The 14,313-nt window shown below is 43.6% G+C and overlaps 1 protein-coding gene across 2 annotated transcripts in view; it reads left to right on the top strand.

Annotated features, from left to right (window-relative positions):
- Positions 1-11,493, top strand: part of COL5A1 (collagen type V alpha 1 chain) — a 224,990-nt gene extending 213,497 nt beyond the window's left edge. For both annotated transcript variants that reach the window (XM_067471818.1, XM_067471817.1), the window contains exons 65-66: positions 2,829-3,062; positions 4,920-11,493. In XM_067471818.1, coding sequence (XP_067327919.1) covers positions 2,829-3,062; positions 4,920-5,066 — 381 coding nt within the window. In that variant the 3' untranslated portion in view covers positions 5,067-11,493. The remainder of the gene's footprint in view (positions 1-2,828; positions 3,063-4,919) is intronic.
- Positions 11,494-14,313: the final 2,820 nt, after the last annotated feature.

Genomic DNA, 14,313 nt, shown 5'->3' with positions numbered 1-14,313 from the left:
GCAAATAAATAAATAAATAATAAATATCACAACAGTCACAATGGCTTGCAATAGTCTAGATGGTGGAAAATGTATTAGGGATAACCCCTGGACCATATGTAATTGCGCATCTCTGGATAGGTCACAGCTCAAGAATTGCATTTCTTTGCATATCACCACCATTCCATGGCCCGAAGCTGATCCGATGGGGTTAATTTTCTTCCCTTTCCATTTCGCAGGAGTGAATGAGGGGATTGCAAATCTTCCGTTTCACCTCCAGGCTTTTTGTTTCCTCCATTCTCTTTTCAGTCCTGGAACATGTACATAACTCCCCATTAGAGCGTAATGGGGCTTTATGCTTGTTCAAGCCCATTATCAAGTTGCTGCCATCTGGCTTCTGTCACAAACTCTTATTATTCTGATATTTAAGAAAACAAGGAGCTGCTAACACATGTTCATCGGATTTTGCAAAGGGTGCACATCGCAATGCCACATGAAGGCGAACCGACAAGACAAGCTCCAAAAATCCAATGTCAGTTCTAAGAAACGTGCATTTCTTATAATAAAAATGGACTTAAAACAACAAAGAATTGCAAAAGATTACAATGATGTTGAGTAGTTTCCTCTTGGATGAAGGAAAGTTATTAGAAAGAGCTATCTCTGATCTCCTTAGATCCAGGAAAGGTGCAATTGTCATCCCAAAGAAGGTGCCAAAGGATGGTGATCACCTGTCTTAAAAAGAAGCATTCAATCTCCTTGTCTGATTTAATCAGAAGTCACTTTTGATGCCATCTCGTTGATTGATTAGCCAAACACTGACAATATTTGTGCTTCAGCTCTGATCGTTTCTTCAAGCCAACGCAAAGGCCCCGATGGGAATTTCAATCCTGTCGAAATGCCTTTTCATTTAGAAATCAGCCGCGGTCTAATTTGTCGATGGCTGGAGGGGAGGAAAGACTCGTCTTAGTAGATTTTTAAACTTTTCAGAGATATTTGGCCTCCTCAAATTGAGATTTTCCCACTGAAAGCAATGTCAAGTCAATCTTGGAGGGGTCCTCTGTTGCGTTGGGTGAAACTCAAGAACTTTGGTAAAACTAGTGACCTTCAGACATCCCTTAATATCAGTAATGATGTACTTCTTAGAAAACAATAACTGACCTAGTTTAGAACCCAAACTGTGATCACCTATGGAGAGATGTCCAGTTGGAGAACCTGTCTTCTAGGTTCTGGTAACACTTCTTCTTGTCTGTCATCTGGCATGTTCACTTTACTTTGGTCAGTCATGTTGATCTCTCAGGACAAAGCTGAAGAGCAATCCAGACATCCGGTTGGTACACATTTTGTTTCCTATTATGTCTTTCTGGTGAAGTTGTGTTTATTATGACCTATTATAGCCCCATTGCTTTCTACTATTGCACCCCAGGCTTGGAAACACCTATGACCACAGTATCACACAAGAGTCCAGATTATAAGCAAACAATTTATTGTAAAATCACATTTAAACGGCATAGCAAATCAGGAGTGAAGAAGATATATAATCCAGAAAGGGGTTAGCAATAGGTGACAATCAAACAGTAATCCCAATGACTCATGTAGATCCAAAAGTAACCCAGTCCAGGAATAGCCAAGAAATCAAAGTACAGCATAAGTTCACAAGCAAAAGGTATACTTAGTAAAACTTGAGCAGGAATACCAAAATGGGGACATGGAAAACTTCCAAGATACTTACTCCAAAACCAAGACTTGACTTGAAACAAGAACCGGAGAACTGAGGCCTAGCTTCTCACTCGAATGCTACATTGCCTGAAGTAACCCTTGCAAATTAATAGACACCCATGAAGTCATTTCTTTTGCCATTAATTTTCTCCCAGAGTTTCCCACGTAAGCGGTCAGTCAAGTGCTGTCTATTTTCCGCTCTAATCTTAAACAGAGACCTTTATTGATCTCCGTAGCTCCAGGTGTTTTTCCCTGGGAGCCTTCTGTATCACTTTGCTCAACTCCTTATCTAACGTTGCAGTTTCTGGCACCTTTGCCTGAACTTGAAACTCTGCACTTTGTGAATCAGGTTTTTCCCAGAGAGAACAATCATCTCTCTCACTGGAATCTTGGTCACTTTGTGCCCACAAAGACCTACAGGCAATCCCACAAACCCCTCCAAATCATCAGTGAACCCATCATCCTCAGGCTGTACTACAGCATCTACATTACCCAATGCTTTCAAAAAAGGAATTATCTGAGGATCATATCCATCAACCAATAACCCATTTATCTGGCTCTCTAACTTTGATTCTCCAGGTATTAACATCCAATAACAAATGAAAGTAAGATCCCCTGTAACCACAGAATTCATATTCATGGTTTTACTTACCCAGACCTGAAGGAAAGATGCTCTCTTCGGGCATTAGCTAGGTCTTCCAGGCAAATCTTTGATATGATTCCCTTGGAAGTTAACAAAAGGTTGTGTTGGGGGACCTACCAAAATCCTGGAGAAGATCCCTCTATAGGAATCTCTAGGTCCTCCTATGTGATGCCATGTTATGTTCAGACCAGAATATTGATAATTTAAAGATGAACGGCCATAGCGGTGATTTAGAATCATAGAAGCATGGAGTTGGAAGAGACCACAAAGGCCTTCCAATCCAACCCCCATAATTGTGGCCTTATTGTAATGAGAAGAGAGTAGTCATTGTTGAGTGGTCATCATTGTGGGAGCTGATGATTTCAGTAAAGGTGATGCCATCTTTAGTTATGGAAGGTATTGAGGAGAGGATCCCTTTCCCTCCTACACTTGTTTTAGTATAGTTCCGCATTTTGTGCTTCCTCGTTCCCTCCTCTTTCATCCCGCGCAGCTCTCCTACGTCGATTCAGAAGGCAACCCTATTGGCGTGGTGCAGATGACCTTCCTGAGGCTCTTGACTGCTTCAGCCCACCAGAACATTACCTACAACTGCTACCAGTCCGTGGCGTGGCACGACGATGCCACTGGCAACTACGACAAGGCCATCCGCTTCCTGGGCTCCAATGACGAAGAGATGTCCTACGACAACAACCCTTTCATCAGGGCGGTCCTTGACGGTTGTGCAGTGAGTGTTGGGGCCAAATCTCAACCCCTTTTGAAGAGTCTGTAAGCATGAGGGCCATAGTGCTTGGCCGCTGTGACGGTCTGGATGGGGGCAAACAAATTGAAATTGAATCCAGACAAGACAGAGGTACTCCTGGTCAGTCGCAAGGCTGAACAGGGTATAGGGTTACAGCCTGTGTTGGAAGGGGTCACACTCCCCTTGAAGATGCAGGTTCGCAGCTTGGGTGTGATCTTGGACTCATTGCTGAGCCTGGAACCACAGGTTTCAGTGGTGACCAGGGGAGCATTCGCACAGTTAAAGCTTGTGCGCCAGTTGCGAAGTCTGACTTGGCCACGGTAGTCCACGCTCTGGTTACATCCCGTATAGACTACTGCAACGCTCTCTACGTGGGGTTGCCTTTGAAGACTGCTTGGAAGCTTCAAATGGTCCAACGCTTGGCAGCCAGGATACTGACAGGAGTGGCACTCAGGGAGCACACAACTCCCTTGTTGCACCAGCTCCACTGGCTACCAGTCTGCTACCGGGCACAATTCAAAGTGCTGGCATTGGCCTATAAAGCCTTAAATGGTTCTGGCCCAACTTACCTGTCTGAACGCATCTCCTCCTGTGAACCAGTTAGGACATTAAGATCATCTGGGGAGGCCTTACTCTCGGTCCCACCTGCATCACAAGTACATCTGGCGGGGACGAGAGACAGGGCCTTCTCAGTGGTGGCCCCTCGGCTGTGGAACGCCCTTGCTACAGAAATTGGATTGGCCCCCTCCCTGTTGGCATTTTGGAGGAAAGTGAAGATTTGGTTGTTTGAATAGGCAGTGTAATGAACATAGGAATACGGAACAACGGATGATGAGATTGGATCATGATTTTACTTGAGACGTGAATGAGATGTTACGTTGATGTTTAACTGTTTATTATGTTGTTTAATTGTTTTTTAACTGCTTTTATATGTCAAGCATTGAATTTTTGCTATTGTTAGCCGCTTTGAGTCGCCCAAGGGCTGAGAAAAGCGTTATATAAATGAAGTAAATAATTTTTTTTTGTCATGTCAGGAGTGACTTGAGAAACTGCAAGTTGCTTCTGGTGTGAGAAAATTGGCCGTCTGCAAGGACGTTACCCAGGGGACGCCTGGATGAATTGATGTTTTTATCATCCTTGTGGGAGGCTTCTCTCATGTCTGGTTGCCCAAAGGCCTGGTCCCACAACCACGTCTTTACCTTCCTCCTGAAGGTGAGGAGGGATGTTGACGCCCTAATTTCCCCTGGGAGTGAGTTCCACAAGTGAGGGGCCACCACCGAGAAGGCCCTGTTCCTCATCCCCACCAGCCTCGCTTGTGATAGCGGTGGGGTCGAGAGCAGGGCCTTCCCGGATTATCTCAAGTTCCGGGGTGGGACGTAGAGGGAGATACGTTCAGACAGATACACTGGACCGGAACCGTAAAGGGTTTTGTAGGTCAAAACCAGCACCTTGAATTGTGCTCGAAATTGAACCGGCAGCCAGTGGAGCTGACATAGCAGGGGGGTGGTATGCTCCCTGTATGTCGCCCCAGTGAGCAGTCTGGCTGCCGCTCGCTGGACTAATTGAAGTTTCCAAACAGTCTTCAAGGGCAACCTCATGTAGAGTGTGTTGCAGTAGTCTAAACGGGATGTAACAAGAGCGTGGACCACTGTGGCCAGATCAGACTTCCTGAGGTACGGGCGCACTGTATACCAGTGCCAATGATCTTCTTAGATTTCCCCATGGAAGTGGAAATGGGTCAGGTTCTCTATCTTTCAGGCTAGATTTGTTAAGCCAATGTCTATGGTGAAGCCGAGTTCTCCTGTCTCTTCTGACCTTCGGCGTTTCTTTCCCACTCTCCAGGCAAGGAAGGGCTACCAGAAGACCGTGTTAGAGATCAATACCCCGAAAGTGGAGCAAATCCCCATTGTGGACATCATGTTCAATGACTTTGGAGAAGCGTCGCAGAAGTTCGGGTTCGAGGTGGGACCGGCTTGCTTCATGGGCTAAGGACGGCCCCACGGGAAACAACGTCTTCCAAAATGAGCAACCTCGTAACCTCATTGTGCCTTCTCATTTTAAAAAAAATGGTCACCGTCACGTGCACGTTTTGAAACTGGACAGTTTTGATGGGTTTATTGTCTTCTTTGTTTCTCTTTTGTTTTGCCGGAGGCCTGACTCTGCCTGGGAATAAGCCAAAGCCTCTGACCGAAGATGGAAACCGTTCCCCAGAGCAGACCGTTCCCGTCTCAGAATCACATGACCTAAAATTATAACCTATTTCCAAAAACCAGCCTCTTCCTCTGACGTATCCTTTCTCTTTCTACGCATCTTCTTGGAGACCACTGAAGGCCTCGGCTTCCTGTCTTTGAATGTATGGCTCTTCGTCGCCATCGGAAATGCTTTGGCCATGAAACGTTGGTCACTTTCATCAGCCTCGACTTTCTGCAAAGTTCCACCAACACCATAGGAAAACAGCACGATCCGGTTCCTATTTCTTGAAGACTCTCAAGGACATCGCTAGATAGGATTTTACATCTTCCCTGGGGTTTCGATCAGAACCCATGCAGAATACCCCCTAAACGTGTCATTAAAATCAAAGGCTCAGATCCCCAAAGTAGCAACTCATACCAAATACACTTCCTTTTTTTGACGAAACGAAACAAAAATAATATTGCCAGGTTCTGACTGTATACCCCATATGATAAAGGTGCTTCTATTTTTGTATTTTGTAAGTAAATATTTGTATATTATTATATTAAATATAAAGTGTTTCCGGGTTCAAAACATGCATGTGTCACGCCCATCTGCCCCATCCGTCATTAAAGGTCCCCCAAACCTCCGAGACTCCTCGAAAACAAATGTTCACTGCAGCCTTATGGGATGCATATTTCCCCCGAATTTAATTTCCTCTGGATTTTAATCAACTTAACGCCCAGTCCAATCCTTTACTCATATTGTTCTTGAAGGACGCAATGAGTCAATTTTAGCCATTTACTCCGAGAAAAAGTCTGAAAACTGCTATTTGCTGCTCACGGCTTATTCTGTGCAAAATCCACGCAATGCATTTTTTGTGCGCAGAAAACAGAAACGTGGCTTTTTCTGCACAGAAAACAATATTTTCTCAAAGTAATTTTCACCCATTATTACTCCCATGAGACAACCTTTGAAAACTGTAGTTTGGGAAGACTTCTTTCAGTCCACATTGTCAGTCCACAAAGTTGGATTGCAATGAACTTTACGTCCAGTGCAATCCTTTACTCATATTGTTCTTGAAGGACAACATGAGTCAATTTTAGCCATTTACTCCGAGAAAAAGTCCAAAAACTTTAGGTTTTGGATGCTATTTGCTGCTCAAGGCTTATTCTGTGCAAAATCCACGCAATGCATTTTTTGTGCGCAGAAAACAGATACGTGGCTTTTTCTGCACAGAAAACACTATTTTCTCAAAGTAATTTTCACCCGTTAATACTCCCATGAGACAACCTTTGAAAACTGTAATTTGGGAAGATTTCTTTCAGTCCACATTGTCAGTCCACAAAGTTGGATTGCAATGAACTAAATCCATGCAATGCATTTTTTTGTGCGCACAAAACAGATTTGTGGCTTTTTCTGCACAGAAAACAATATTTTCTCAAAGTAATTTTCACCCGTTATTACTCCCATGAGACAACCTTTGAAAATGGTACTTCGGGAAGACTTCTTTCAGTCCACATTGTCAGTCCACAAAGTTGGATTGCAATGAACTTTACGTCCAGTGCAATCCTTTACTCATATTGTTCTTGAAGGACAAAATGAGTCAATTTTAGCCATTTACTCCGAGAAAAAGTCCAAAAACTTTAGGTTTTGGATGCTATTTGCTGCTCAAGGCTTATTCTGTGCAAAATCGACACACAGCATTTTCTGTGCGCGGAAAACAGATACGTGGCTTTTTCTGCACAGAAAACACTATTTTCTCAAAGTAATTTTCACCCGTTAATACTCCCATGAGACAACCTTTGAAAACTGTAGTTTGGGAAGACTTATTTCAGTCCACATTGTCAGTCCACAAAATTGGATTGCAATTAACTAAATCCACGCAATGCATTTTTTGTGCGCAGAAAACAGAAACGTGGCTTTTTTGCACAGAAAACAATATTTTCTCAAAGTAATTTTCACCCATTATTACTCCCATGAGACAACCTTTGAAAACGGTACTTTGGGAAGACTTCTTTCAGTCCACATTGTCAGTCCACAAAGTTGGATTGCAATGAACTTTACGCCCAGTGCAATCCTTTGCTCGGGTTGTTCTTGAAGGAAGCAATGAGTCCATTTTAGCAAAACAAAATTCTGAAAACTGCAGGTTTTGGAGATTATTTGCTGCCCAAGTCTCATTCTGTGCAAAATCCACTCAATGCATTTTTTTGTGTGCAGAAAACAGAAACATGGCTTTTTCTGCACAGCAAACAATATTTTCTCAAAGTAATTTTCACCCGTTATTACTCCCATGAGACAACCTTTGGAAACTATAGTTTGGGAAGACTTCTTTCAGTCCACAAAGATGGATTGCAATCAACTTTACGCCCAGTGCAATCCTTTGCTCGGGTTGTTCTTGAAGGAAGCAACGAGTCTATTTTAGCAATTCACTCCAAAACAAAAAGTCTGAAAACTGCAGGTTTTGGAGATTATTTGCTGCTTGAGTCTCATTCTGTGCAAAATCCACACAATGCATTTTTTGTGCGCAGAAAACAGGAATGTGGCTTTTTTTGCACAGAAAACAATATTTTCTCAAAGTAATTTTCACCTGTTTTTACTCCCATGAGACAACCTTTAAAAACATTCTGTGCAAAATCCACGCAATGCATTTTTTTGTGCGCAGAAAACAGAAACGTGGCTTTTTCTGCACAGAAAACAATATTTTCTCAAAGTAATTTTCACCCTTTATTACTCCCATGAGACAACCTTTGAAAACCGTAGTTTGGGAAGGCTTTTTTTTTTCCAGTTCACATTGTCATCTTCCTTCCGCAGGTCTTTCCAATCTGCGTTAAATATATATTAAAGCTAGAAAGCATTTAATTGTGTGGATTGGGGCCAACCCAAAGCATATCTCCAGAATCTATTTTTGAAAAACCAAACTAATTCAGAGTCCAGTTGAGGGAGGGAGGATATTGCTGCAAAAGAGACCAGCAATGTGTATTTAGGTGCTGTTATTTTTGGTCATAGCACAGGTTTGAGGTCAGCTCTGTCACTTTTTTTTTGTTTGTTTTCTGCCTTCACTTGATTCCATGTACAGGTTAATTTTTTTTTTAATTTCAAGAGAAGCAACCTCCTTTTTTAACCCCAACCCCCAACTTCTATTTCCATCGGAGGATTGTATATGGCAGGGATGTCCATTCTAAATGGATTCTCTTTTTGAAATAATAAATAAATATAAATAAATAAATAAATAAATAAAACCTAGGTGCTTATATTTTTAATGATTCACAGTTCTCTCTGTTGGTGCTATCTATCTGAAGGACAACACTGGTGGATCCCTGTCATTGACCAGCCTCCAAAACTCTTTCCCTTTCAATCCAGTCGAATGCCTTTTCCAAGATTCTTAATTCCTTGATTCTATTTTGAGTTGCATGCCAATCTGATCCTATTCAGTAGACTCACTGCTTCCTCTTGTTGCTTTATGGTCCCATGAATTGGCCCGTTACATTGTATGTGTGTGCTTTAAAGAGAAGGGAGAGGCGTTTTCCATTTCATCCCTTTGTAACCCATAGAATATTCCTGGATTTATATGACGGTCATTATGGCAGACTTGTATTTGTGGTGCTAATTTATGTGTTTGTTCAACGTACTGGATCAAAGGACCACCGTCTTTACATACATAAGGTGCAATCCCATGAGTCTTTCCCTCAAAGGAAGAGTCCTCCTCCATAGTCTGTTTTCCCAGATGGACAGAAAGAGAAGAGCAATGTGCAATCCACTTATAGCTAGGATCCAAGGAAGCATATGCATTTTGTAATGGAAAGGCATCACAACCACTGTGAATCAGAGCCTTCATGTGATGTCCATTCCCGATGCTTTCTTGGAGATATCTCTCAACTATGAAAGAGATGGTTGCAGATGTTGAGGACCTTTGGTGGCGGTTCTTCCTATTGGAAATTACTAGATCCCACCTTTATTTCTTGACTTTTGCTCATGTCTTGAATAGCAGTTGTACCAGGGAAGGCTAGATAACACACCAGACACTCCAAATAGAATGGAGCACTAATTGTGGGTATCCTTGAAGGACGGAGCCACCACCTGTGTTGGAAGTTTCCCTTGTAGCCCAATGCCAGGAGGTGCTAGGGATGGAAATAGCAACAATTGAAATAGCTCTCCTTGAACTCTGGAATTGTAGTTTCCTCTTTAATGATAAAGGAACCCCTTTCCTTTTCAGATTGCCCTTCAAATCCACTCCATATTCCTCCATATCAAACATTCAGGGAACTGTGTTGTCGAAGGCCTTCATGGCTGGAATCACTGGGTTGTTGTGAGTTTTCCGGGCTGTATGGTCTTGTTCCAGAGCCATTTTCTCCTGATGTTTCATCCACATCTATGGAAGCATCTTCAGAGGTTCTGTTGGATGGTCCATTAGGTCTGTTGGAAATGTACCTATTTTCTAACAGACCTCAGCCACCGAGGATGCCTGTCATAGATGTGGATGGTCCGTTAGGTCTGTTGAAAACTTGCCTAGTTTCCAACAGACCTCACAACCTCTGAGGATGCCTGTCATAGATGTAGATGGTTCGTTAGGTCTGTTGGAAACTTGACTACTTTCCAACACACCTCACAACATCCGAGGATGCCTGTCATAGATGTGGATGGTCCTTTAGGTCTGTTGGAAACTTGCCTAGTTTCCAACACACCTCACAACATCTGAGGATGCCTGCTATAGATGTGGATGGTTTGTTAGGTCTGTTGAAAACATGCCTAGTTTCCAACAGACCTCACAACTTCTGAGGATGCCTGTCATAGATGTAGATGGTTCGTTAGGTCTGTTGGAAACGCCTACTTTCCAACACACCTCACAACATCCGAGGATGCCTGTCATAGGTGTGGATGGTCCTTTAGGTCTGTTGGAAACTTGCAGACCTCACAACCTCTGAGGATACTTGTCGTAGATGTAGATGGTTCGTTAGGTCTGTTGGAAACTTGCCTACTTTCCAACACACCTCACAACATCCGAGGATGCCTGTCATAGGTGTGGATGGTCCTTTAGGTCTGTTGGAAACTTGCCTAGTTTCCAACACATCTTACAACATCTGAGGGTGCCTGCCATATATATGGATGGTCTGTTAGGTCTGTTGGAAACGTGCCTAGTTTCCAACAGACCTCACAACTTCTGAGGATGCCTGTCATAGATGTGGATGGTCTGTTAGGTCTGTGGGAAACGTGCCTACTTTCCAACACACCTCACAACATCCGACGATGCCTGTCATAGGTGTGGATGGTCTATTAGGTCTGTTGGAAATGTGCCTAGTTTCCAACAGACCTCACAACCTCTGAGGATACTTGTCATAGATGTGGATGGTCCTTCAGGTCTGTTGGAAACGTGCCTAGTTTCCAACACACCTCACAACTTCTGAGGATGCCTGTCATAGATGTAGGCAAAACATCAGGAAATAATGCTTCTGGAACATGGCCAGACAGGCCAGAAAACTCATAGCAACCTATTCAGGGAAGTCTTGTGAAGAGGAGTAAATATGGGATGGTGGAAACATTGAATTCCAGTGTGAAACTAGCAACAAACTCTATGGGGAGAGCATGGATTGCACTCGTTCTTCTTCCGTTGGTTTCGGGAACTCAGAACATGCCAAAGACTGAACATTTGCCTCTCTGCACGAGGAAGACAGCAATTCATACCTATGGAAGGGGAGACGCCAAAGACACCCTTGCTTAGGTCATGTGATTCTGTTCTGGTTATTTCTTGTTTCCTATTTTGCTTTGTTTGGTGCTTCTGTCAAAAAAGAAAAACTCAACCGATCCTACCAAGTGTTGTAAAAGTTGTACTGAAGTGTTGTTTCCAATCTTGTCCCGATTTCCCCCCTTTCTTCTTCTTCTTCCGGACCACTTAGCGACGGTATATTGCAATAAAAATTACGTATTGTATTTGCAGACCTCTCTTTCTGTGTAATTTTATCCCTCCCCCTTCCCCCCCCCCCCTTCTAATAGGATTTAGAGGAGAGAACAAAGGCGGGACGGCAACATTTCAGAGGAATCATAATAATCATAACTCCCTCCCCGATGCACACACATGCACACAAACGCGAGTCCCCTCTCCATCCATATTCTCATTGAATGTGTCGGTGTCCCTGTGAGATTTTATTTTATTTTATTTTTTGGAAGAAGGAGAAAAAAAAGATTAAACCTGTGTAATAAAGGCATAAATGTAATAGATCTTTTTCAATAAATCAAGTTTACCTAACCCGCCGTGATGTGAATGCTTCTTGAACTCGAATGGAGTGTGGTTCCATCTGCCACCACCCACTGCCTGGTTTCCTTTTTCCTTGGCGGAGCATGAAAGATTCATCAAAATTAGGAGGAACGATCGGCTGAGCAATATGTTCTCGATTGAAGACACGCTCTCTCGCAAGCTGATTCACAACGTCTAAAAGTGACCTATCAAGAAAGTTGGTGGCACCATGGGAATGAAGCCGAGCACCACCACCACCACCCCAAATAAGGGATAGTGACTAGGCTTGGGTAACCTCGGAAAAATTTGGTTCTAAACTCGTTTCGTTTTTAGGGGTCCATCGCGTTTCGTTTATTAAAAGAATTCCGAAATTTTCCTTTTAAAAATTTCGAAATTTACGAAATTTCGTATAATTACGAATCGATTCGTTAATGGCAGACGCAATTGCGCAATATGCTAAAAAAAACCTCCAAATGGGACAAGAGGAACTTCTGAAGCTTCCCTCTCCCTCTGTTGTTGACTGTTGGTGTGATAAAACAAACAACTATAAAACTTGCACCAGACATGCGAAAATAATTACGAAATAATTACGAAATAATTACGAAATAATTACAAAATAATTACGAAATAATTACGAAATAAATTGAAAAAAATTGTTTCGAAACTTTATTACTCCTCACACAATTCCTGCATGGCTCAATATTGGATCGTAAGCTAATTTAAATACGAATTAATAACGAATTACGAAATTAACGAACGAAACCGCCCAAGCCTAATAGTGACTTAGAGTTCCGCAAAGGGCAAGGGCACCAGACTAGACGATAGGGGTTAAGTCTTGGTCACATTGCCAAGGCACTAACAACAACAAGGACCCCACGAGACTTTTGGGGAACGGCTGGATCTTGGGACTTCTGCCCTCCATGTGAGTTGTAGTTTCCCAAGGACTAGCTTCGATCCCAGCGTGGCAGAATTCCACCCAATGGCTCAGTGGGAAATCAACAGACTTTCCTTTTGGGGCTTAAAGAGTTCTGCTTAAAGAATCTCCTCTCTTGTAATTTGAAGCCATGGTTTCGTGTCCTAGTCTCCAAGGAAGCAGAAAACAAGCTTGCTCCCCCCCTCCTCCCTGTGGCTTCCTCTCACATATTTATACATGGCTATCATGTCTCCTCTCAGCCTTTTCTTCTTCAGGCTAAACATGCCCAGCTCCTTAAGCCACTCCTCATAGGGCTTGTTCTCCAGATCCTTGATCATTTTAGTCGTCCTCCTCTGGACACATTCCAGCTTGCCAACATCTCCCTTCAATTGTGGTGCCCAGAATTGGACACAGTATTCCAGGTGTGGTCTAACCAAAGTGGAATAGAGCATGGGGAGCAGGACTTCCCTAGATCTAGACACTCGGCTCCTATGAATGCAGGCCAAAATCCCATTGGCTTTTTTAGCTGCCACATCACATTGTAAGGCTTTGTTACCAAGAGTGCACGATATGCCTAGATTCACATCCGTGTGTGAGGCTGCAGAAGACAGATGCTCCCCGTTTGTGTGGTAATACTCCACGTCACCATAAATTGGGATTTATCTTCTGTGAGGTGCATCCCAGTGCTGCCAGGCAGCCGGCCCAGTGCCGGTAGACTCGGAAGGCATTTATTTAGGCCGTCTTGGTGCCGCACAGAGCTGCCGCCTGTTAAATTCTTTATTGGCCTTTTGCACACTGTGAAAATGCAACACAGAGGGAGGGCTGCAGAGAAGGAGGAAGGAAACACAACGCCACACAGGGAGAGAACGGGTTGTAATGAAAACAGCCCAGCACACGGTTAGGGAAGGTAGGTAGGTAAATAGAGAGATAGAGAGAGAGAGAGATAGATAGATAGATGGAAAGTGAGACACGGGTTTGAAAAGAATTTTGCCTGGCAGTCAGTTAGTTTCCCATTGGAATTCAGAGAGTAATTTTAGTGATGAAGGAAATGGAGAGGAAAAGGGAATGGAGGAGGGGATTGATGGAGCCAAAGGAAGAAAGAGGAAGAGAAGGGGAAGGAGATGTAGGAGAAAGAGGGAGAGATGGAGGAGGGGATGTAGGAAGACAAGCAGGAGGAGGAGGAGGAGATGTAGGAAAAAGAGGGACAGATGGAGATGGAGGAATGAGAGATGGAGGAGGAGATGTAGGAAAAGAGGGAGGGATGGAGAAGGAGATGGAGGAAGAAGAGCAGGAGGGAAAAGATATGGAAGAGGAGGAGGAGATCTAGGAAAAGAGAGGGATGGAGCAGGAGATGGAGGAAGAAGAGCAGAAGGAGAAAGAGATAGAAGAGGAGATGGAGGAAAAAGAGGGATGGATGGAGGAGGAGATGGAGGAAGAAGACATAGAAGAGGAGAGGTAGGAAAAAAAGAGGGATGGAGGAGGAGATAGTAGGAGAAGAGATGGAGAAAGATGTGGGGAAAAGAGGGAGGGATGGAAGGGGAAAGAGATGTAGGGAGAAAGAGGGAGGGATGGAGGAGGAGATGCAGGAAGACAAGCAGGAAGAGGAGGAGGAGGAGGAGATGTAGGAAAAAGAGGGAGAGATGGAGAAGGAGATGGAGGAATGAGAGATGGAAGAGGAGATGTAGGAAGAAGAGGGAGGGATGGAGAAGGAGATGGAGGAAGAAGAGCAGAAGGGGGAAGAGATGGAAGAGGAGGAGGAGATCTAGGAAAAGAGAGGGATGGAGCAGGAGATGAAGAAGAGTAGAAGGAGAAAGAGAGAGGAGATGTAGGAAGAAGAGGGATGGATGGAGGAGAAGATGGAGGAAGAAGAGATAGAGGAGGAGAGGTAGGAAGAAGGGGGATGGAGGAGGAGATAGAGG

The sequence above is a fragment of the Anolis sagrei genome, chromosome 11, assembly GCF_037176765.1.
Source record: "Anolis sagrei isolate rAnoSag1 chromosome 11, rAnoSag1.mat, whole genome shotgun sequence".
Lineage (NCBI taxonomy): Eukaryota > Metazoa > Chordata > Lepidosauria > Squamata > Dactyloidae > Anolis > Anolis sagrei.
This window is presented reverse-complemented; position numbering and strand designations above follow the sequence as displayed.